The following is a 25,557-nucleotide window of genomic DNA, read 5'->3' as shown; positions in this document are numbered from 1 at the left end:
TTCTTATCAATATTTTACTTCATCTTTTATTTATAAAATTCAATAATACACAATCATTAATGCGCGAACCGAATAATAGTACACAATTATGAGACCAAAAATACCTATTTAATTAAAAATAGAAAAAAGATACAATCACATGTAACAACATTTTATAAATGCTTTTATTGGTTTACGTATATTTTAATCATTAAAAACTTAAAAAAACTTAAAAACTTGATATAGACTAATGGAAAAACAGTGAAGATACGTGATATTTCATATATCTATAGTGCTTAATATCAAATTTATAGATAAGAAAAGAGGAAATGAAGCATCTTATATGAAAGAAAAATAAAAAGTAAAAAAAATCATCCCGTTACAACATGTTTAAAATTCATGTTTAATTCGAACATTTTTCCGGAAAATGACCTACTTTGTTGCAATTCGAACATATATTATTTATTGCAGGGCACACGCGTCTAGACATGATATGAAATGAACCGCAAAATTTGCAAAATACGATTTTTTGAAGTCCGCACATCCAACGAAAGTGATGTAGCCTATGACATTTGCTGCATTCATTCATATAAGAAGGACAGTCTTGAAAGAAATGACTGTCTCCACAAAATGAGCAATTATCTTTACATTGAGACGGGCATCTCTTTGAATAGTGGTTCATATTGCCACAATTCTTACATTGTTTACCATAAGCGGGACATCTTCCTATATCATGTATGTAACTACAGTTGCTGCAGTTCTTAACCAAATAGTTGTCGATTTTTTCCCTTTGTTTAAAATTCACGTTTTCACATTTCATCCAAATATACGTTATTTCTTGTACACTCAAAGACTTTACTCTGAATGAGAATGAGAAATTTGGCATCAAACTTACAGCACTGCTTGTAAATTTGTTTTTATCTACTTCTTCCAGAATTTTCTTCTTCACTACTTCATCTACATCGTTCGTATATTTCGACGCCATTACCTGCAAGACAAAATATTGCATTATGTGCAATTTTGCTTATGACGGAATGAAGGAAATAATATTCTTCGCGCGCAATATTCCATGATATGGAGGTAAACACAAATTGAAATAAATATTTATAATTAGTTAAAAAATTCATTTTATAAGTCTAGTTGCACCTTGTATTCTGCTATATGCATATGCATAACTATGCTCTATGCTATATGCATAACTTCAGTAAATTCTACATAGATCTGTGTGAGTGTGTGTGTACAGGATTATATATATAATCCTACTTTATAATATATTGACCTGAACAAAACTTAGAATTATAATTAAGAAAGATTTTAACCCTTTGCACTCGAGGGCTCCGCTATGGAGACAATGCAGATAACTTTCAGTTCATAACATAAAGACGAAGACAAATCGTAAAAACTATTGTGTATAGGATATTCCGCTCTTGTTATTTGCATTGTCTCCATAGCGGAGCCCTCGAGTTTGAAGACAAATTTTAAATGGCTCCGCTCCGGAGCCCTCGAGTGCAAAGGGTTAATTATTCTATACACATAAAGAAAAACGTTTATAAAACATACCTTCAAGTTATTTACGTATGTATCGATATCTTCGTCAGTTTTTCTCGTTTTCCTTTCAAGTGTACAATACTGATCGAATTTCTCGAATAATACATTTATATCTTCTTTATCTTGACCATCATCAAAGTTAAACATTCTAAATATTTCTTGTCCACTGGGACCCAAACGATTCAACAGCATGATACCCCACTTTTCTTTACTGTTCTTTCCTACTTGGTCGATCGATTTCATATATGTGAGAAATTCATTTTTCCATGAACACCACATTGGCGTAAAATTATCCTTTGTCAACATTATTAAGGGCAATGTAGCGGATGTATTCGTAGGTTTTTTATTTTCTTCAGGAATTGCTTGCATCTTAGAATCAAGTTCTCTTTTATGCATGAGAACATTACTTGCAAGATTAGATTGAACAATAACTGTATCTTTATGAACAAGTTGGTATGGCTTATTGTACCAATTACATAAACATTGTTCAAATTGCCCAGAATACACTTTGTACCTTTTACAATCCTTACATTTTTCTGAATATATATTTTTATGAGGTATGTTTAAATTAGCATTACTTGGATTGCTAGTACTTGGATTGCTAGTACTTGGTTTGGATAAGTCAGTAAGTGGTTCACAAGGATCCTTTGATTCATATTGAGTATAAATTTGACTTGATTTGTCGGAACGTTTATAATTCTGCTCATATATCTCTTGGGTTGTCCTTGTATGTCTACCATAATTTGGAGGATTAAATTTAGAGCTTGCAGCTTTTTTATCACTTGGATTGCTAGTACTTGGATGGGCATTACTTGGATTGCTAGTACTTGGATTGCTAGTACTTGGTTTGGATAAGTCAGTAAGTGGTTCACAAGGATCCTTTGATTCATATTGAGTATAAATTTGACTTGATTTGTCGGAACGTTTATAATTCTGCTCATATATCTCTTGGGTTGTCCTTGTATGTCTACCATAATTTGGAGGATTAAATTTAGAGCTTGCAGCTTTTTTATCACTTGGATTGCTAGTACTTGGATGGGCATTACTTGGATTGCTAGTACTTGGATTGCTAGTACTTGGTTTGGATAAGTCAGTAAGTGGTTCACAAGGATCCTTTGATTCATATTGAGTATAAATTTGACTTGATTTGTCGGAACGTTTATAATTCTGCTCATATATCTCTTGGGTTGTCCTTGTATGTCTACCATAATTTGGAGGATTAAATTTAGAGCTTGCAGCTTTTTTATCACTTGGATTGCTAGTACTTGGATGGGCATTACTTGGATTGCTAGTACTTGGATTGCTAGTACTTGGTTTGGATAAGTCAGTAAGTGGTTCACAAGGATCCTTTGATTCATATTGAGTATAAATTTGACTTGATTTGTCGGAAGGTTTATAATGCTGTTCATATCTCTCTTGTGTTGTCCTTGTATGTTTACCATAATTTGGAGGATTAAATTTAGAGTTTGCAGCTTTTTCATTCTTTGAGTTCAAATTTGGATTAGTATCGTGTTGCTTTTGTTTGGCGCTACTGGAGCCTGTAATACCAATTTTATACATTTGCACAAAGATACTGCGTAGATACGTCTTTTATAATAAAAAAAAAAAAATAGTTCATACCCATTTTTGTAGAAGTGACGCACTATTTTGCATTGAGAGGAAAATCTTGTATCAATATCATGCCTTCAACGTCTTTCGAAATGGAAAAAAATGTTATATCGTATGACATGGACTGCACAACACATTTTTCGTTGCTACGTATTTGCGCATTCACACAGTATAACGCGTCAAGTTACTTCTAGTATGGAAGATAACGCTGCTTTCACACGTCTTATCTTCGAATAAGCAGTGAATCCCCCAACTCGACGTATATATTTATCATTGATCTATGGGCGGGTTAGCAGAAGGAACTGTGGAGACCTCTCGCGGAGAACCTGTCGTGCACAAATGTATTTCTCAAATCATATTTAAAATACGGAAAAAACCATTAAGTATTTGTGATATTTATAATTAAGTACTTATAAAATGATAATAATAATAATAAAGAATTGTCTGCAATCCTGTGTGCAGCAATTTTTTTGGAAAATGGGTTGACAAATGTAAGAATTTATTTGAGCGAGAATTCAAAGTGTAGTTCAGTACGAGTCTGTATTTTCATTTATTATAGAATTTTAAGGCCATAATTGCAAAATCTAGCTCTTTATATCTCTTGAGACATTCACCAGCAACATTTCAAAACGGATTTGCCGAGGGCGTATGAGTTCTCCGATCCAAAATGTAGGAAAGCGCAGATACCAGTGGAAAGAGTGTAGTTCAGCGGCTTTAGTGCAGTTGCTTAGTGTCGGTATGTGTATGAACATATTCTACACAGATACGATGTTTCGCATTTTCGCTGCATAACGTCTTCAAAGTCAAATCCGGATTGCTCTTAGCTCATGCCGGGCTTTAAGGTGTAGCGTAGCTGCACTTTTCGGGATATCTGCAATTTCAGGTATTTTAACTCGGAGAAGTCATATTTGATTAAAAATCTTTTTTGGAGCTTATAATCAGGTCCTCAAAAATTTATAATAAATGCAAATACTGACTTGTTCTACACTCCGAGTGCTGCAAGTGTGTGACCTGAAGTGCAATACGAATCCGTAGTTTCATTTAATATAAATTTTTGCGGCCCTAATATTGCAAAATCCGGCACCATATAGCTGAGACGTTCGCTGACAACATTCTGAAACGGCTTTGCTGAAGGAATATGATTTCTCTGATTCAGAATTTGGGAAAGCGCAGGTACCTGTAGGAAGAGCGTATCCCAACTGTTCTTTGGTGCAACTGCTTAGTAACCGTGTGTGTGTGTATGGATATATACTTATAATACAGATATGGTGTTTCGTATTTTCGTTCCATTAGGCCTCCAAAGTCAAACTTTTGCTTCTGTACACTAATTGATTCGTTTACAGTGAGCGATTAAAGTGCTATTTTTGCTTAAACATCATCCAGACAACACAATGTCTAAAACCGAAGTATAAACGCCTTAAAGATGTCTTAAAGATACCATCAAGACGTCTTATGTCTCGATTTTAGACGTTGTGTTGTTTGGATAAATAATTTAGGGAAAAATCGCACTTTGATTAACATATAAATTAAAGAAAGAAATTTGTGCCTCCCAACGATATAAACTGCATTTATTTTTCTCTAAGAAACGCAACTTGACAAACTTCGTGAAAAGTTTTAGCATCTGTAAACCCTAATTAATATTTCTATAACATTGTAAAAATTAATTATATTTTATTCTCGAAAACATACTTAAAAGTTGAGATTGAAGATGGTACAGTCGCCAATTCTCATTTAACTCGATATAACTTAGCAACAAACAATAATAACATTATGAATTTAACATTCCTGAAAGGTAGAAACTTCAAGCTTTAATATGCAAACGAGATTCATCCGAGGTTCATCCTTTTTGCGTTAAACTCCTCTCTGTCTGTTGACGGTATCGTCGGCGATTTTACGGCGATTATCTTCGACACTTCCTGTCCATAATTGGCTTTACGTTTAAAGTGGCAGCGGAGTCAATTGACGATTTCGACGGACACGTGCGTGTCCCGCTTGTCCTCACGAGGGACAGCCAGCATATTGTTTGCGCGCGTGACAGAAAGAAAAAGAGAAAGAAAGAAAGAGAGAGGGAGCGATCGGCTTCTCGTAACGTATTCTAAGGGGGTCTGTTTCATCCCTGAATCAATTAAATAGATATTAGCCGTGTCACTTGATGCGAGAGACCGTCCTCCACCCTTGCACCGAGCGCGTATAAACATCGCGCGTTTTCCGCGCGTGTCAAATCGGCTCGTGTTTACCCCCGACGTAACGTTTGACGGGGTGCATAAAGTTATTCTCCGAGCATACGCCTCGTGACGTTTCCGCTCCCTCGGAACGCTCTAATTACATCATACGACGTCCCTCGCCGGCCTTTTTTCTCCCCAAAATCCCTCGTTGTCCTCGATATTCGTCGATAAATGGCGAGTAAGGTGAAAGCATCAATGCCCGTATCTAAGAATATACGTGATACTATTAAAGTATCGATATTAATATTAAAACATATATTTTATCAAAAGCATCGTTATGTCATACTGGTATCAGAACAAAAATATATCGATACTGATATTGAAACTTTAAACAATTCAAAATTAGAGGAAATATGAAAACGAGAGAAGTGTTCGTCTTGCAAGCTACTTTTAAGGATTTCGTATTTCTTACGCGTAATTATAACCTTACTATGTTATAAAGATACTTTTTACTCCTTTTACTTCAGCAATCAATAAATAACAGTAAAAATTAGATTTAAAATATAAATTACATGTTACACTAATTTTCACGAGACAAAAATATACGATACCTTGAAGATTGAATGAGTAAAAAAATTAAAGAAAAAGATATCGGAAGGATATGGAAACAAAGTAATAGTGATATAGGTACGAATATCGATACAAAAATAGCCGGTGTTAAAATAAAATTATCGATACTAATATTATATCAGTAGCGTCATAGCCTCCCCTACGTGTACCTAACTCTGAACATTGTTTTGGTCTTAATATAAATATGGGTGTTTAAGTTTTCGACATCAAATGTACATACATGTCGCTTCACCCGTAAAACGCAATCGTGACACTTTCGTAGGAGGATTTGCATCATAAGGACGTTTTACAACAAGACGATACCAGGCGATCTTACGTATTAGATAATATCGTATCGAGAAATCGGTGAATTTTTGAAGCACCGGCTGCGCGCTCGCGCGCAATATCGCGTGAAATATTCGATACACGACGTATGCGCGAGTCCTTATGGGATTATAACCGCGCATGGAGAGCGGCCGGGATGTTTAATACAGCTCTGCTGTAATATGCGCTATATACATAACTGCAAGCTGACGCCCCGGATCGATGTTCCAGGCGTCGGCGCTGGTAAGCTCCGGAGCTTTCCGCCGTCATTTTCTAGAGCGGCCGATGCGATACGTGTGAAATCGCGCGCAGAACTAAGCGCATTTTATGCGCCTGCATTCTGTAACAAGGGACAAAGAGTAAGCTGAGATCAGGTGGAATTGAGGAGAATTTAATTTCAGGCGAAATTCATCTTCCTGAAATTTTTAACTTTCCAAAGTCCAGGGTTGACCCTAGTTATATCGAATTTTCTGTTATTTCTCGCCCCATCCGTTTATTTATAACGTTTTTGCGCAAAAGTACACTTCAAATTGAAATATTTTCAAGTCGTAATAATTTGACGAGAAGTTTATGACTCACGTTTTAATTCTATTCAAGATTTAATTATTATTGAATCATCGTTGTTATTTATCCGTACTTCCGTAAGAACAGAATCGCGAAAACAGTGTTCTTGATCCACGTTGAACGTTCATTTAATAATTCTATCGTTTCTTCGGCACACCCGTGTTAAGAAGAGATCTCCGCTCGAGATTTGTCAAAGATATCCGCTTATTATGGCACACGAAATGGAACAATTCCGACAAATTCGCGAAAATAAGGGAAATCGAATAATAGCAGGGCCGCGTAAACGCCTCCGTACGTCGGCTTTTGCACGTGTTCGTCCGATCCGATTTTGATGCGTCGCTAACAATGCACCGACCCCGGGTGCACCGTCGCCCGCAACGGGGTCACGCCTTTGAGCGAAATCACGGGGTTTCGTCACGGGCCTTTACATACTGTCCCGACGCTTATTACGCGAATTCGTCGCGGGTAACCCCCGAACTGTTGCGAGGTGTTCCAACCGACGCGTGCGTTATAAATCTTACAATAAATGTATCAAAGATAATTTCTCCGAGCGATAATCGAGGCCCGGAGAGCCAAGGTGGATTCCAGTCTGCGATTCATCGGTTGTGTATTCGTGAAATGAGTATTAAGTCGTATCGAGAGTAAATCTTATTGTGTCGTGTAATAAGTAGCTTAGAATTTTGTAGACAAGTGAAACACAATTATGTTGTTATCTTTTTTCTTTAATCCACAACTATCACAATTGTGATGGTCACACTGGGAAAGAAAAAGCGGAAAATCAAATCGGCGATCGTCCGAAAAAATATTATGTCCACTGAGCAAATTGCGTTGGCGCAACAATATGTTGCGTTGATACAGTTGACAAAGTCTCAATCGTCGAATCAACTGATAAAACTCATTACAGCAATTATATGATTTGTTCAGTGGACTAAACGTTGTGTTTGGAAAGATTTTGTTCTTTTAAGCAAAATTTCGTCAATTCTTTTTTTCTTTGTCGATGGATTAAGAAAATCCACTTTGAAATTTGAGAAAAACGTTCCCGCTATTTATTTCATATGTTTACTTCCAGATAGAACAGAAAATGACGATGGAGTCAAGATGACGTCGGAATGATGAGAAAATGTTCGAAAAGTGAGTTTTTATAGTCATTATTTTCTTATTTATTTACGAGAAATACGCCTTCAATACGTTTGACAAGTAAAATAATAAAGAAAAAGACTAAGTATGGTACTACCTATACCCACTTATAAAAAAATCCTTTACAATATGAGACATATTATATATTACATTATATATTTTCCCGTCAATTTGACGTAATTTTGACGTCATCCTGATTTTTTATCCTACTTAAGCTACATCCATCGCTTCGAGGGAAATTTTTCGCTCGTACAGATTTTACTTGAAGAAATATTAAAAAGCACCACTCGAGAACTCGGTTCTCTTCGTTGCTCGACTGTAAAGAAATGATTTTCTCAAAGACAACATTGAGAAATTCTATCGAAGCCCATGGGAACCAGTCCTCGAGCTTCCGCATCTGCTCACAGATTCCTCAAGTTTCCTAAGCACCGGTCGGAGAAAAATCCGCTCGAGTCGAGCTCCCGATCGTCGTCGCAGCGTCGCCAGGTCGACGTTCGCACCGAGTCCATCGCGCCGACCTTCCATCTTCCTGGTCGATATCAGAGATCAGCTCTCTCTCAGCAACTGAGCAACGCGACGTGGGCCGTATCCGAGCAAGCACCGCCCAACGAGGCAATATTGGGACGGGAGGGTCCAATGTCGCGACGGCGTCGGGACGCAGGCGTCGAGCAGGCTGCCGACGAGGGGGTGGCCACCCCGGCTCGCACCCCGGGCTCGAAATTTCGGAAGATGCGTGCGGCGGACCGTCCGTTCCGCCAGAAGAACGAGGCGCTCGGGCCCCGACGGGAACGTCGCAGGACGTCGTCCAAGTGCGCGCGCGGACAGCCACTTTTTTTTAATTTTTTTCCACCCTCTCGAGTGAAGCTTGCTGGTGCACCTGCTGGATAGGACAGCGAGCGCGGGATATGAGCTACACCGAACCGCTGTGGGAGATCAATGGGAATCAAGCACCAGTGAGTCCGCGTCGGACTCGCGACGCTTCCGTCCCGGGCGCTTTCGCAGCGGGTAGACGTCGACGACGTGTAACTGTTCGGCGCCGCTCGACTCGAATCGTTAACTTATTTATCCCTTTTGGTTATCTTATGCCTCTCGGATGTAGAATTGCCGAGGGGAATTCGGAAGATCGGGTCGGATGTGTTATGCCACGCCGAGAAGGAGAAATTGACGCGAAGTAAATGTTTTTTTGTCCTCTGATATTTATCGGCTAGAAAAAAAATTCGACCGGTGGCGGCGAAATAGATATTTTTGTGAAATATATCCAAGTTGGTAGTTCGCGCCGCTCGGTCCGACCGATTCTCAGGTGAGATCTGTTGGCGACAGGTAATCACTGCGGAGATGTCGCAATACGTCGGCGGTGAGATCGGCAGCTACCCGATGTGGGACGGTTCGGTTTTGTACCAGGCGCAGCCGCCTACTCATCCGCACGTGAACGAGCACGGACTGTACAGGCAACCCTGCGCGTTGTTGCACCAAAGGTAAAATCGGAAACGAAAGAGTTGGAAGAATATCTCACCCATAGAATCGCGCTTCAGAAAATTTCCCGCTCGAAATAACGACGCGATCGATGCGAGGATGCTCTTTCATCGGCCGAGCTTTCACGGTAATATTAAAGTAGTTTATTTTATTCGGATTAAATACTTGGATTATTACTTGAATGTAGCACATTAAGGGAGACAAAGTGCTACATTAAAGTAATATTTATTTAATCCAAATAAATTAAATTACTCCAGTCCTTAGCAAATATTTACTTGAACGTAGCAATTTCTTGGTTTTTATTTTTTTTTGTTTAAACGCTATCCGAAAGAACTGATATACAGCCAGTCCTCGACTCACGAAGGTGGATGGTTCTACAAAATACCACATGGAGAAAAATACGTTACTACCGCATGTTCGTTGCGACAGCAATAAAATTTAGCTAGCGTAATCAATTAGCGAGTTATTTGTTGTTAGAGAGCAGTTCTGTTACCAGGATGGAAAATATTCGGCCGAGTAAATTTTTTCCTTAAAACACGTTAGAATTCGCAGTTAGAACAAAATAGTGTTTTCCTGCATTTATTAGTTTGTCCTTACAGGAAGATAATTTGTAGATTCAGCGAAACAATCCAACGGAAGGAGATTAGTATTCTTAATATATTGTTTTGCTGTCCATATGGTACTAATTGACAGATTTCGCGACAGCATAAAATCTGCCGTGACAGCAAGTTATTTTTCTCCGTTTAGGTCAGGAATTTTCTACATAAGTACGGGTCTATGTATGTCTATATTTCAAAAATTCATTGTGATATGTCGTGATAAATACGAGCAAATATGAGTCTTTTCATTTGGCGAATAGTGATAGTCGGAGGATATCTAAGATATCGTTGCGAAAATACACTCGGTAACTTCGACGGAAACTAAAATAATAAAGTCGATATTCGAGGTACCGATTATTCGATTATCGCGACATCAGCGAACCGAGACTGATACTTTTAGTCGTTACACACCGAACGGCCGTTCGCCGAACCTGCCGTCGTCGACGACGAAGAAGCCGAGGCGTCGAGTGGCGACGGTGTCGCAGAGGAGAGCCGCGAATATCCGGGAGAGGCGTAGGATGTTCAACCTGAACGAAGCCTTCGATAAACTTCGCAGAAAAGTATGTAAATCTCGCCTATCTTCGAGAAACAATACTTTCCTCGCGACACGCGAACATTAATCGTGGAACGGAGAGAGATTTAAATTGTTACTCGGGGATATTTTCCTTTTCACTTTTGATTCACACTTCGTTGACAAATTTCTATCGCTCCTATCTTCTTCCGATTCCTAATTAACACGTTGATCAACATTCTGATTTCCACGGGCTATACGAGAACTAATTCACACCACTAATGACGGTAAATAAATATAATTCGAGACATGTTTATCTTTCGGTTTAAGATGTATATACATGTAGAAATACTTAATTAGATACGATAATATCGCAATGCCGGTCGTTGATATGTTAATGATGAAAGTGTTCCATGTTCAGGTGCCCACGTTCGCTTACGAGAAACGGCTGTCGAGGATCGAGACGCTGCGTTTGGCGATCACGTACATCGCTTTCATGGGCGAGCTGCTCGGTATCGAGCCGAGTAGCCCGAAGCAGGAGTACATACCGCGAGAATATTACCTGCCGAACTGAATCTCACGTCTACTTCGGCTACTTTGACGAACCGGGGCTCGACGTGATCACAACACGAGGTCGCGTCTCCTTCAACAGCATGGCGCGCCTCATCAACGCTCGCTTCCGACCGACGAAACTGACGATTAATAAACGAGTCTTCCATTATTGATTAGTGTCATAAGGGTTAAGTGACGAGACGCGAATGTCACGTACGTGATACTCGTTCTCCCATGCCGGAACTCCTCCGGTTCGAGCGTTGTCCCCGATCCTTTCGATACTCTCGCGATCTCCTCGCGTTTCCTCCGAGAATTGACGGGAAAATATAAAAAAAACGATTCTCCTCGTTCCCGGCGATAAAATATTTCCGAGTTTCCCCGCGGGATGTATCGAAGGGATTAAAATCTGTCGATCTGACCTTCTTCTATTCCTGTATTATGTGGCCAACGGTCTCGTAACGCTTCATCGTCGCGATTATCGCGAACCTTTATGCGATTAGAGGAGTTGACTACCGATATTAAGCGACAATATCAGATTAAACTTCTCTGTCTTCCATTATTCGTAAGATATTATATACCATAAAATGACGTTGGAACTGTATTTGCAGCGGAGTTGGAAAATTGTCATATTGGTGTCTTCGATGTGGAGCAAATTAATCCGAAGACTTGTAATATTAGAATTAACGGTAATGTGAAAATTAACAAATTGACTTTCTCCGATATTGGGGAAAACGTTTTTTTTATTCGTCTGTTCGCGCGAAATTACCCTTGCAATAACACAGTGAAGCTACGTTTCACACTGCTGCAAATACTCAACGATTTTAACAAGAATGATGACCGGACGATTACTGCGTGAAAATAAATGGGTGTAGTGTAAAAATAAGTTAAAATAAAGTTGAATAATAATACCATCCGACAACTATCTTGCAGCGGTTGCAACAACAAATTGAAGAAGACGACGAAATAGGTTTCAAGTAATGATCGTAGAACCCTCTTCTCCTTACGGAAAGCAAATAAATACGAAAATAAATTTTGTCAAATTTTATCCCATTATATCATTGTACAGAATAAAAAATTTTGAGTTAAAAATGATCCACTGAAATTTTGTGTTACTTTGATACAGTTTGGAAAGCGTAGGAAAGTATACAGATGTTAAAAAGTAGACAAATATAACAGTACAACATATATTTACAAAGTGAACATGCTAATTTAATATTATATTTGTGTACTTTTTAATGCATCCTCCATGTTAAAATAACAACAAATTTCAGTGGAGAAAACGAAAGTGTCATTTTTAACACAAAGCTTTTTACTACATACAATGACACATCATTCCATAAAGCGCGAGGTGAAACGTTTACACGGAAAAAATGCCGTTATATGCGGAAGAATCAAAGTCTGCACAGTAAAAAACATTTTGTACTTGTGTCAAAATCGATTCGTGTTAAAATGTTTGTGTTAATTTTCCAACATACCCTTGTGTTAATTTAACATATCATGTTTGCGTTACCTCAATATTTCGTGTTAAGTCGATATTCAACATATGTATGTGTTAAAATAACACATTTTCTACTTCAGCGTCGATTAGCATACTGTGGATGTTATAATTTTGCGTTAATTTCCGGCGTAATATTTGTATTACTCTTCAACATATTCGCTTTGTGTTAAATTAACGAAAATTTGTGTGGACCGATCACGGGACACATGAAGTATGTTAAATTTAACTCCAAATTTTTTACTGTTTATTTTAGCCGCAGCGTGCGATCGACGCTCGGAGAACCACGAAGAACCCTGCACGTACATCGACTGATAGCGGTACGTCACGTCGTGTTATCACTGGGACCGTCGTGACTGACGTTATCAGCACTGAAAGAGACAGAGAGAGAGAGAGAGAGAAGAAGAGCAGCACCGAGCCAGCTGTCCTCGAGAAGGTACGCGAGGTAACCGTGCCGCTTACTCGACGTCGGTATCGCGAGCGTTGTATCGATTTCTTGTCCCTCTCTCGCGCGTCAACACCCTCCTTATCGACCCTACGTTGCCGCAGGACTAGTCAGTCGCGCGAAAAGCCGGCGAGGACGACGCTATAGGACGTGGTGGTCGGTGCGAGGGGTTGACCGAACCTACCGGGGGGAACCGGTAGCCACCCAAGAAGGCGGCCTCCTTTCTCTGCAGGCCGGCGAGCCGGCCATTTAACAGGACCCCTTTTTCTTTTGATTCTCCTTTTTATCAACTCCTTCTTTTTCGTTCAAGGTTGCACCGCTGCGACGACCGTTCTTTCTCTCTCTCTCTCTCTCTCTCTCTCGGACTAGAATGAGGAGAGAAGCCGCAGGAGTGAGCAAAGAGAGGGAGAGCGCCTCCGAGGGAGAGGACCGTCTTTCAGCTCTCGGGACGATGTGGGTGAGCTTGTTAGGCTGACGTCTCAATTTTAGCGTTCTCGATCCCGGCGAGTCGTCGAGCAGCGAGCTGACGCGGGCGGAATGGCCGGAGAGAGATATCGAGGGTGGGCCCAGCGCGAGGCCACACGCGCGCACGTGCACACGTCTACGTGCGCTCGCATTGCGTACTTACGTACCTAGCCGACTCACGTATTCTCTGGATGCCGCGTTCGGAATAAAGACAAGACGGCCCGAGCGAAAGAGAGAGAGAGATGGATAGAGAGCGGGTAGAGGAGGATAACGCGGGGTAAAAGGGCTCTCTCAGTTGGTTCGCGGGCGGACGGACTGGCGAGCGAGCGAGAGAGCGGGGGAGGGAGAAAGACAACGGCGGTGGCGTCGAGGGTGAACCTCGGGGGGAAAAGAAGAAACGAAGATAGGAGCCTTGGCTCATAATAGGTGGAGAGGCCGGCGCCTCTCGTAGCATCACCACGTGGCATGCGGCCAACTACTGTCTCCTGATCAATATGCTTACGGCTACCTCGCCTCTCTTTCTATCCCTTTCCTCTCTCGGCGTCTCCCTTTTGCGCCTCTCTCCGCCGAGAGGCGGAGAGCGGAATCAGCCGTTCGGAGCCGCGACGCGACGGGATGCGGTGTCGAGAAGCCGTTTCAACGCTTTCCTCGACTCGAAGGGACGCGATCGCCTCACCATCCTGCCCTTCCTCAAAAGATACATCCCGCCGTGTCATGATTGATGGGGCTGCGATTCCCGGATTATCCGAGACGCATGGAAATGCTTGGGTCGACTGCGCTCTCCCACCGCTGCGCCGATGGGTATCGACGAGAGGCTATCGCGGAGAGAAAAGGACGGGGAATATCGAGTTAACTGTCGAAAAATTACGTCTCTGCGCGGAACGAAGCGGAACGCAGCCGGGGATATCCTCGCGCAATATCATCGGGCCCTCCACCGTTGCTTCTCCTCGTCTTTTTACCCACACGGAGAGGGGCAGAGGGGAGGAGGAGGGAGGGAGAGGCTGCGACCGCAACAACCGCCCTATTTTCGAAGCTCGCCGGGCTCTCTCGCACGCAATAACGCAGCCATTGTCGCGGATAAATATGAGGCATCATTTTCGCATTTTCCAGCGGCGCAATCTCGAGAGCTCGGCGGAGGGAGAGGGGGGGAGGAGCGAGGAGCTGGATTCCTCCTCCGCCCGAGATAAATATCCTCGCCCGAGGCTTTCGGCTATCGCGTGGGTGGGACAAATTGGTCATTCGTTTCCACTTGGGCGTTATCTTATCATCACCGCGAATTTCTCACCGTGATATATACCGCGTTGGCGCCTAACAGGTGGTCCCGTTCGTCCCGAGCGCTCCTTCGACGCCCCCCGTTAATGAGTCCCCGATGACGGCGAAATGATCGCCGGAGCGCGGTACCACGCGTCAGCCACGTGGTTTCGAGTGATCTTTTACGTCTCTTTCTCTCTCCCTCTCTCTCTCTCTCTCTCTCTCTCTCTTACCTTCACTCTCTATCTTCCTCTTCCGTCAGTCTTCAAAATCTGACGGAAGTGTGAGTGGCGGGTGCGCCAACGTCTCTCTCCCTCTCTCTCTTTTCCTCTCTTCTTTCTACGTTATCCTTCGTCCACCCTCCGATTCTGGAGGAGCCGCGCACACCGTCATCATCGAGACTCTACACCACCCGTACGCACACAGGAAGAGCCGCGCGTATATCCACGTGCACACGCGTATGTACGGTGTGTACGGAGGCTTTAAATATCCCAGCGGCATTCGCGACATCGCGAAGCAAGCGAGAGAGGGCGAGGGAGCGAGAGCGAGAGAGACGGCGAGCTATCGCGTATTATAAGGGACCACCTATATAAAGTTACCGAGGAGTTTAGTCGGCCGTTGTAGTACCTATATCGCGCGGTGGGTGGATGGACAATATCTCGTTGGTCGGTCGGCGACGGTGGCGGCGGCAGTGGATGGCTTGATATTGGTAGCGTCGGTGGTAGTGGTGGTGTTGTTGTTGGTGTTGGTGGCCGACGGCGGCGACGGCGGCGGTGGTGGTGGTGGTGGTGCTGTGCTACTGCTGCTGGTGCTGCTGGCTGCTGCTACCGTTGCTCTTCTTCCTGCTGCCTCGCACGGCCGTGGATGAGTGCGGCGGTGGTGGTGCCGGGTATCGGTGGTAGTGGTGGTAGTGGTGGTGGTTGCCCCTCAGTGTCCGGCGCGCCTCCGACAAGCGTGCTTCGGTCGTTACGAGAGGATCCCTCGGCGCTCCGTTTCACCGCGGATGACATCGGCTGACTCGCCGCCGTCGCGTAACAGACAGACGGTCTCCAGGATCATTAACGGCAGGTTAGGACGTGGGCCGGGCGGGCAGGCAGGCGCAACAGGAGAACGGAAGAGGAGAGAGAGAACCTGCCGGTGAGGGTCGGACGTGTAAACCGTGATTGCGCGATTCCGTCGGGCTGATAATCGTCGTCATCGCCGTCGCACGGTGAAGAGGATGCGATTAACGTCCGCGTCGCTCCTCCGGTGCTCGTCGACGGGGTTCGCACATTCACGGTGGTTCGCGCGGCTCAGGACGACGGGCCCGCGACGTTTGCCGCATGCGGCAAGCAGCCACGCGTCCTGCTAATTGCCGAATAACCGCGTTCCTACGAGCACGCGGAAGGGGTGGACTCCTGCGAGCGGCCAACCATCCGTCCGGACTCTCGCCGCGTGCTGGGGTGCCTCTCGGGTGGAGAGTGCCCGAGGGTCGAAGCCGCGCACGGAGCCGCGCCAGACTTTTAAATGGTGCATTATTATTCCGGGGATCTTAGCCGTAGTGAAGAGTTAGGTATACATAGGAAGTGCCCGAGAAAGTCGAGAAGACCCTAGTCGATAGCGAGCGACGTCGCCGCTTCGTTCGTTCCGAGGAGCCGGTGTGACAGAGAGAGAGAGAGAGAGAGAAAAGAAAAGGGGTTAGAGTAGCGAAGTGAAGCGTGCACATACAGTCAAGTTCAACGACCCGTTCGAATTAGCTCGCGCGAGCGAGCGGAAGGTCGGTCCAAGGACGGTGTTCAGGAGGAGCCGCCGGAAAGAGAGATAGTGAGAGAGAGAGAGGGAGGAAGAGAGGCGGAGGAGGAGGAGGAGAGAGAGAGGTATACATGTCTACACGCATATAGGGATACACATATGTAAAAAGGGAGGATAACGCGTTAATGGGTGAACGTGAGAATCCGGGAGCAAAGGGAGCGCGAATGGCCGAAACTACGAGCAGGGTGCACCGGGTTACGGCGATCCATCGGTTGGGTGAGATCGATCCTAAGGCGCCGGTATCCGGTAGTTGGTGATGGGGGGTTTAGGCGAGGATGCCTTCTCCCTGTCTTCTCTGTCGTCATCATCACCGTCGTCGTCACCGCTACGCGCCGTCATCCCCAACGTGTCAACGAGCCGTCCTATCCCCAGTGGCCGTCGTCGTCGTGGTATCACCCGCAGCCACCGGTCGCAGGCAGAGAGGCGAGGCAGCAGTCCCGTTAACGAGCGGCGATCGAGGATCGTCCCCCGCGCCGACGGAGAAGACGTCCCCGACGTCGGATGCGTCAGTGGTAACGGCCGCGTCGTCAGCGACGTGCTCGCCGAGTCCGCGCGAGAGAGGAGGAAGGTGCACCACGCGGGAAGGACACCACCTGAGTCGGTATCGCGTGAGGAGGAGGAAAGCGAGGAGCACGCCAGCGGGAGGAGGTGGTGGGGGCGAACGAGGTGACTCGCGTCCGTCGAGATGCACCAGGTGCCGTACAGAACGGGACGCACCTCGAGTGAAGGCCGATACGATAGCTTCTGGGAGCAGTCCGTGTGCGGCGGAGCGGTGCCGAGGTCCCGCGGTCGTGCCCGAACGCGCCGATCCTCCCCGGCCGGCGGTCACCGGCCCGCCGTGGCCGACGAGCGTCGCGGGTCCCCGGTGCGTGCCCTCTCCACCGGCTACGGCGGTACCCCGCCGTTCTTGCCGTCCAATTTGCTCCTCATAGGCCTGGCGCTCTGCTGCCTGGCTCTACCGGCGGTGCAGCCACGTCTCAGTCACCATCAGACGTGCCCCGGCTGCCCGCACCAGCAGCAGCCCCAGCACCATCATCATCATCAGCAGCACCACCATCATCATCACGTGCACGAGGGCGCGAGGGGTGGGATTTTCAAGGACACCACCGCGCCCAGTCCGGACGATCTCAGGCTGGAGGCGATCAAGCATCAAATCCTGACGAAGCTCGGACTCAGGTCTCGCCCGGATGTCAACAGGACGTTAGCCACCGTGCCCCGGCACTTGGCGTTGGAGACCCTCTACCGCGCGGAGGCGCAAACGCCGCCGCGCTACTCCGACCGGTCGAGGGTCGACTACGAGAGTGAGTATCCGGGCGAGTTCCTTTACGCCGGCGACGAGTACTCGTACAGGAACCTCGAGCAGCGGACGGAGGAGGCCACCACGACGGAGGGGAACGCCCGGACCACCTCCAGGTCCCATCAGGGATACGACGACGTCCAGGAGGAGCTCGACGACTTCTACGCGAGGACCTCGGAGATTATCACCTTCGCCGAGCCCGGTGAGTTTCACCTGGCTTCCGATTGATCGGTCGTCAACGAATCCTCGCCATGTGAATCGCGAGGATTGCGAACGACCGCCCCTGTCCGTCGCGGCGATTTCGCCGGCGAAAACTCACCGAGAGGAGCGCCTCGGGGGAACGCGTGGGCTGACACGTGACCGCGCGCATGTCATCGACGGGTCATTTCATCCTCTCGCGTTCCCCGGGAAGCTATGCAGCCGATGCGAAGGGCAGGAGAGACCCGCACGGAAAGAAAAAGTGCTGGATTCAAATCAATCATTATATTATGTAATCGTTATATTTCGCTTGGATCAAATAGTAATGCCTAATCCAATTCAAGTATTTCCCAAGCAAGCTATCTAAATAAGATATTCGCTTGATCCAAATCAAATTTATCTAATCCGAGTAAAATTTTGCTAGAGCATCGGAGTAATTGTTTACTGGAATATCACTTTTTCCCCGAATCACTAACCAGTGCATAGGAAAACAATTAGGTTTAAATCAACAATAGATATTCTCATATACAAGCAAGAATATCGTAATCTTCTTAGATGATTTTTTTCGTTCTGCTTTGATTGTATTTGCATTGATTCAAGTATGCACTTGCACTCAATTCAAGACTGAAGATCTTCGAGGAAGGTTGTAATATTCTCGCTTGTACACAGGAGCGTCTATTCCTGATTCAAGAATAATTTCATTCCGTGTACGGTCGGTAGTTTGGAAATTCCCTGTTTCTTGACATTACGATTATCGAATTTACACTTGTTTGCGTATGGTCAGTCACGAAAAGGTTGCAACATACTTTTTATTAATTTTTTATTAATTTCGCATCCTGCCTCCAGTATGAGAGTTTCTTGTTTAGTCATTCTCGGGGGACACATTTTTCTGTCGGATACGTTACGAAACTCGTCGGAGAAAGGTGTCGCAATCTCACGACCGACCATGTACTCGCGAAAGACGGACCGAGAGAGGAGAAAAATGTTACATTCAAATAAATATTTTACTAAGGAGTATGAGAACAATTATTTTACTCAGATTAAGTAAAATTATTGCTTGAACGTAGCACGCTGGAAGGAAAAAAAAGTGCCAGATTCAAGCAACAGTTTATTAAATCCAAGCAAGATAATCGCTCCATCAGCAAATGTTCACTTGAATGTGACGTTTTTCCCTCTCTCTCAGTGTGGACACGTGCGAGAAATAACGTCGGCCTCGCTGCTCGATGCACGCTCGCGACGCAGACGAGCACGACAATCGACACCTCTCGCCTCGCCCCGGAGGCACGGTGAGGCATGAAAGATCGCCTCCTCCGCGTACCTCGACGCAAATTACAGCGTCACGGAGTAACCGTCGCTTAGCAATTCCTGCGCGCGATACATCGCGGTCGATACCGAATAATCAAGATTTAACGACGAACTCGCGCTGTCCTTCGCGCGTGATTTTCACCGCTGCGATCTCCTCTCTCCTGTGTGTAAAGCTCGCTTCTAGGAAAGAAAGAAAAAAACGCTTTCCAACACGCCGGCCGGCCGGTGCGAGGTGTCGGTGCTCGCCGGCGGTGATCCTTGAAAAAGTTGCGAAGACATTCCGCGATGCGGAAAACCGTGACGCAAGTCCGCAGGCCAGGACGCACTTTAACTCGGTCAACTTTCCTTCGCAAGTCTCGCCGGGTCTCTCTTTCCAATCAAAATAGTCCACCTACGCGAACGGGGGAAATTACATCGCGCGCCGGATAAGAGGCGTTGTCGAGTCTACGCTCTAATGCGAACGATCAATTATTCGTCGGTAGTCGCGCGGAGGCGCGCGCGCGCGTGCGATCGTTAGATGTTGTAATACGCCGCGTATCACAGCGCGCGGCGGCGTCCTGAAGTCCGATAATGTACCGTCTAATAATTAATAATAACGTTGCAAAACTCGACTCGGTGATTCCTCGGTCGTGGAGAGCGAGAGAGAGAGAGAGAGAGAAAGACGACAGTAGTCGATGGCAGCCGCGTTCGTCGCGAGATCGTCCCATCTAACAACGATCGCGATGGCGATTCGGGGAAGCGAATTACGGAAATCGAAGGCCGACGAACGGTCGATATCGCAATTGCGCGTTTTTTCGTCGTTTAATATCTCCTCCCTTCCCCTCTGCCCCATCTGCCGCCGGAGGAGACCGCCGGATTAAGGAATTCGTTCGCTCGATGCCAAATCGTGCGAGGAGAATTTACTGATTCCACGTCTGATTGGATGACCCAGTCACTCGACGAAACTTTCCTCCCTTCCCCCCCCCCCNCCTTCCCCCCCCCCCCCCAAAACTTTTCCCCCGGGGCGTCTCGAGATATACGCCTTATAACGAGGATATCGATATATAGACGGGAAAATATAGCTAACGCCCGTTATCCGCCCGTATTCGTAGCTTATCGATCCCGGCCCTTCCAACGATCACATCTCCCGCCGAATTAGCGCGACGAGATCGCTTCGCCAGCTTTCTTGCAGCTTTCCTTTGTTTACGATCTCATGATCGATGCTCGGTATCGCGGCCTTCGCGTCATCGCGAAGTGTTTATGAGCGTCAGTCCGTGAGACGGCTTTGTTTCGCAAAGTGGTACGCTGATGTGTTAATCGGAGACTCGTTTCTTCGCGTTACATGTTACAAACGCATGTGGGTGTAATTGTCCGCGGAGTAACCGAGTTTCCCCCGAGTTTGTCGACGCCTCGGGCGTTAGATTGCTTAGAATGCGGATGACATTCTTTTGTCGTGGAAATATAATATAAAAATATAAGCATCGGAAGTCGTAGAAGAAGTAGTCTCACATCGGTGATTCATTTGTATCATCGGATTAAATCAATGATATCACTAAATATCGTTAGATTAAATCAATGATATTCTTATATATAAGCAGGAATATTATAATATTCTTAGAGGAGCTCTTCGAATTTTGGTTGAAGGAAACGGAATTTCTCATTCTTACGGCCCAAATTCGTTCCTCACAAAGGACCAGAAAGTCTCCTTCAACCAAGACGTACTTGATTCGTTCAGTATCTATCTTGTAAATTCAGCCGTTTTTTCCCTTACATGATGATCGCTTACGTGAGGCGAGACGTTTGAGAAAACCAATGCGATCCCGAAATGCGTAATAATAAATAGGAAAAAGTCTTTAGCGAATTACATTTCACCGTGACGCACGGTTACGATTTAATGGACCGTGAATGTTTCCGCTAAATAGCGAGTACGCGAATGGAATTGACACGGCCGCTATTTGCAATGAGCTCGGTCTCCGATAACAGGGTGACTTCCGCGAAACGCCAAACAACACGTCGCATGCACGGCGCATACACACACAGATACAATGTAATAACCGCGCTGTAAACAAGGCGGGGTTAATCTATCGCGTATTACGTTACTTCTCTCCGGTAACGACACGTACCGGGGGCTACGTTTTATTGCAATTTCATTCGCGACATGACGTAATCCGTGTCGCGCGCGTTCGTAGGAATCACAGCGTCGAAAGCCGGCTCACGCGATATCATCGATACAGCCGATATCGTGATCTCGCAGCGAACACAATCGACAAATCCTCCCCGGGGAGGAATCCCCGGAAAGCGATTCCGGCCGATTCGCGGATCGTCGTCAATAATTTCAGCCGCGTTTACCGCCGATAGGCCGCCGGCGAGGCCCAACGAGGGGTGACTCATGGCGAAATTTCGAACGGCTTGTCACACTTACAACTTCCATCACGACTCCTCTACATTATTCATTCTCTAACATCATTGTAGTTTCGCTTCCTCGTAGTTTCGCCTAGTTCGAGTCCGAGCACAATTCGCGCGTGTAATTGCGAGTGACAATCTGCCGCCGCCCTGCTCCTCCCTGCCGACGACGCCGGAATTCGACATCTCCGAGCGAGAATGACGAAAGTGCTCGAATTTCTTCGCTCGTCATCGTCACCTGATGAATTACTGTCGTAATCTGCGTCGCGAGCAGCACGGCATCGGTCCAGGACGAGAGACCGAAGCTGAAATTTCGCGACCGGGGCGACTCGGGGAGAGGCGGTACGTCCGCCGTTCGCCGCTCGAGGCGCTTGACGAGCCGCTCGCGGCCACACACCTGCGGCCACGTGGCCCCGCGCCGCGGCGAGTGTTGCGACAACAGAGCGGGGTCTATAGTTCACTCCGTAGTTCACAGTAACTCTAAGTTTAACAATAAGGGTAATAGAACCACAAGGTAGAAACGGTAATGTTACCGACTCGTTGTGGCCCGCGAGCGAGCGAGCGTACCTTCGCCGCCATTAAATTAACGAGCCCGACCGAATCGACGCGTTGCGTCAGCGGACGCTCCAGCGCATTTAACCCCGTCGCCTCGTTTCACCTTATCTCTCTTTTCTTCCTCGAACGAGAAACACGTGTCACATTCGAGACGATTTCCCCGCACAATGGCCAGCGCCGGGCGGCCGTCGTGGCACGTGCGACGTCGATTTTCCTTTTCGCAAGTGGACAATCAAAGCAGCCGAGAATAGAAATCCGCAGCACTTCAGCGAGCGGCTGTCCGAAAACGGCCGTCCGAGGTGGTCGCTGCACGTGGATCACGGGGAAAAGAATGCATTGCGTCGACAAGAGAGAGAGAGAATTGTGTGTGATTTGGCTTAATTAGGTTTTAGCGCGGTGTCTACCGGAGCTCGGGCACCGATCGATTCGCGCGATATCGATGCCCCCTCTTTCCCGGGGGATCGTCATTCCGGACGCTTCTGCCGCGAAGACGAGCCGCGGAGCGGCCGAAATAGACGCGTCGTCGAGTCGGCGCGCACCCTCGCGCGTTCGCGAATCTCTCGGCGAGTCGCCGATTTTCCGGCCGATTTTTCCGGACACGTCGCGCTACGGAGCAGCCCGGCGAATGCGCCACATGTGATACTTTAACGTTAATGTCGCCGTCACTATACATAGCCGATGAACACGTCATTCTTTTTGAAGAAACTAAAGAAACTATAAACGACCATTGGACTCGGCCCGGCATCGACCGGCCGGGGCAGCCCGAGCCGGGGGAAAGTTTGTGTGTTCCACATTTTTTGTCTACGTGGCAAAACGCAAGCAAAAAAATGCCGACGCGATGCGGCTCTTTGCCACTTTGTCGCCGGCGCGCGCTCTGTCTTTGTAGTCACACGGCGTGCCCGCAGAAAGAGAGAGAGAGAGAGAGAGAGAGAGAAAGTGAGGGTACCCTCGCCGGCGGAATCGATACGTTGTGCCCCGGAGCACAGTCGAGTTGACGGACGATAATTACTCGTCGCGTTAGCCCGCGAATTTTCCCGGCCGATACGCGATTTTTCCAACCCTCTGGCTGCGTGCACGCTCTTTCTCTCTCTCGCTCGCGCGACGAGCACTCGCTCTGAACCGTTCATCCCCGACGACGATATTCGGTGGCGACCGCGCGCGAGACGTGTAACGCGATGTAATTTGTAATACAACGCGACAGCCCGGGGATAAATCAGCGTTCGCGCTAACTTTCCACGTATTTTTATACATTTTTACACGGCGGTGGCGGGCCGCCCACCGCGGTAATCGATCACTTTTAGCGCGGCGCGAGTGGATGAAAGTGCGGGGGGAGGGTAACGATATTTTTGCATAATATATGGCCCACTTGCTGGCGATTCGCGAGTTTTTCTCGCGAGCGCCGCCACTCTCGCACACTCCACTACCTATGTCGCGATCACATTTTTTTCTCCCCCTCGTCGACAGAGAAGGCCGAATTGAGGGGCCGAGGGTTGCCGCTCGGAGGGTGCATGCGCGACTCTTCGCGAATATTTTCGCGGAAACTTTCGTGGAGGACGGTCCTCACCGCCTCGCGAAAGTGTTAACCGGATTGCGATACTTTCGAGCGAAGAATAGCGCAGTTAAAAAAGGGACACACACAGACGCATCGGAACGCGCCGCTCTCAGTCTCCCCGTTAACGAGTTCTTTCCTTAATAATAACCGCGCGCTAATCAAACTGTCGTCGGAAACAATTTTACGACTCACTTTATTCCTCAGGTATGTCGTTCCGCCATACATTCGCCTGCCAAACGCGCTTATCGATCGAGCCATTGTCTCTCTCTCTTTTTTTTCTTTCTCTTTGTCTCTCTCCCTTAAATCTGCTTTACGACTCGGTATATGATTACGAAATAAAATCGCCATACTATCCATACCGTGCGAAGACTAACCGTTTGACTAGGATAGCCAACTCTTGATCAGTCAATTGTAAGATATCGATCTGAAAAAATCGGAATATAATAATAATAATCGTTAGTTCATAGCTAAGAACAGACTAATATTCTTGAAATAAAATTAAAAGAATAACCAACAGAATGTGAAATATATAATTATGTGTTTGGAAAATTAAGTAATTTCCATCAAAGAAACTATGTTTTTGATTAAGTAAATAGGAATTAAAGTAGTTTGTAAGAAGAGTTAGTGTCGGACGCTTTTAGATGCTATTCGTATATGAGCCTTTAATTTGACGTTTATTGAAGGGCAATTCGCGAGGGTTAATGAATTACAATTTATTCTTGTATTTTATATGATTTATTTTTCGTTAAGTGAAAGATCGGGACAAATGGCCGTTCAAGGTTCTGTCGGAACGCCGAAAGCCGGGACGGTTGGTCACCCTACGTTTGACCGCGACCTAAGCGAGTTACCCTGATCTTCTTATTCCCCTCTCTCCTTTACGACCGATAGTAAAATATATAATTTTAACATACGTTTTCTTGTGTCACTTTATCTCCATATCTCTATATCTCGCAATCATCGGCGGTACGCTCGTCTTTTGTTAATTTACAATCGCGATCAAATTATCAAGGATAATTAAGAGCGTTACCACTCGCGTTGTTACCTAATACATTGCCGAGGATAAATAAGATTAATCGCTCATCTCACAATGTAATATTAATGATATGCAAATCTACTCGTCTAGAAGCCTGCGCGCCGCTTCATCCAGCCATTAAATATTCCCGACGTAGTTTTATCGATACGGCGACTCTTCCCATTCGGTATGCGGCCGATTGTAGAATACGGGATAACTCATCGGGCATAATCGAATTAATTCGATTCCCCGCCCCCGCGCGCTCCTCGTTCGGTCCTTCTCAGCTGACGCAGGGGTNAGAGGGGGGAGGGGGGGGGGAGGCAAAAGAAAAAGCGGAGGGATAATGTCCTTTCACGGTAATGCAACGGGGGATTGTACGAACGCAATCGACAGTAGAAGAACTCGTAATGGAGTTCGTCGGACGATCGAAAGTTTCCATGGTGGTGGTGGTGGCCGCCGAAAAAATTCCCATCGGGTCGTCGAGACTCGTCTCGGCCGAAACCTTTCAGGCATTATTGCAAATTGCGACCGGCTAGTTCCGCGCGCGGCGACGAGAAAAAAACATCACGCGGGCGTGGCATTAAAAGCAAATAAACAACGAGAGACCGATGTGTTCGCGTTTTTCTCAGGAGGAACAGTTTTCTGCGGCGGGGAAACAAAATGCGGGGCCTCTTTCTGCACTTCTCCCGGTACTTTTAATTCCGTTAATTAATCTGTCGTTCGCACCGACGAGGGGAAGT

The 25,557-nt window shown here is 46.1% G+C and overlaps 3 protein-coding genes across 3 annotated transcripts in view; 2 read left to right on the top strand and 1 right to left on the bottom strand.

The window, feature by feature from the left end:
* Positions 1-323: 323 nt before the first annotated feature.
* LOC106747855 lies at positions 324-2,885 on the bottom strand. Its single transcript, XM_014625794.1, has 3 exons — positions 2,106-2,885; positions 1,540-1,986; positions 324-967 (listed from the first exon to the last, which is right to left on the bottom strand). Exons 1-3 carry the CDS (start codon positions 2,883-2,885, stop codon positions 383-385), a joined length of 1,812 nt encoding a protein of 603 aa, XP_014481280.1. The 3' UTR covers positions 324-382.
* Positions 2,886-8,713: 5,828 nt separating this feature from the next.
* On the top strand, positions 8,714-12,073 carry LOC106747865 (protein Fer3). The gene is made up of 4 exons (XM_014625831.1): positions 8,714-8,887; positions 9,255-9,409; positions 10,407-10,566; positions 10,939-12,073. The coding sequence occupies exons 1-4, from the start codon at positions 8,840-8,842 to the stop codon at positions 11,089-11,091; spliced, it is 516 nt and encodes a 171-aa protein (XP_014481317.1). The 5' UTR covers positions 8,714-8,839; the 3' UTR covers positions 11,092-12,073.
* Positions 12,074-17,201: 5,128 nt separating this feature from the next.
* Positions 17,202-25,557, top strand: part of LOC106747854 (inhibin beta chain) — a 29,410-nt gene continuing 21,054 nt past the window's right edge. Inside the window, exon 1 of the mRNA XM_014625793.1 lies at positions 17,202-18,015. Coding sequence (XP_014481279.1) covers positions 17,202-18,015 — 814 coding nt within the window. The remainder of the gene's footprint in view (positions 18,016-25,557) is intronic.

The sequence above is a fragment of the Dinoponera quadriceps genome, unplaced genomic scaffold (genome assembly GCF_001313825.1).
Source record: "Dinoponera quadriceps isolate SergipeBrazil2010 unplaced genomic scaffold, ASM131382v1 scaffold2392, whole genome shotgun sequence".
Taxonomy (NCBI): domain Eukaryota; kingdom Metazoa; phylum Arthropoda; class Insecta; order Hymenoptera; family Formicidae; genus Dinoponera; species Dinoponera quadriceps.
Note: the sequence above shows the minus strand (reverse complement) of the source record. Positions and strands in the feature narration are given on the sequence as shown.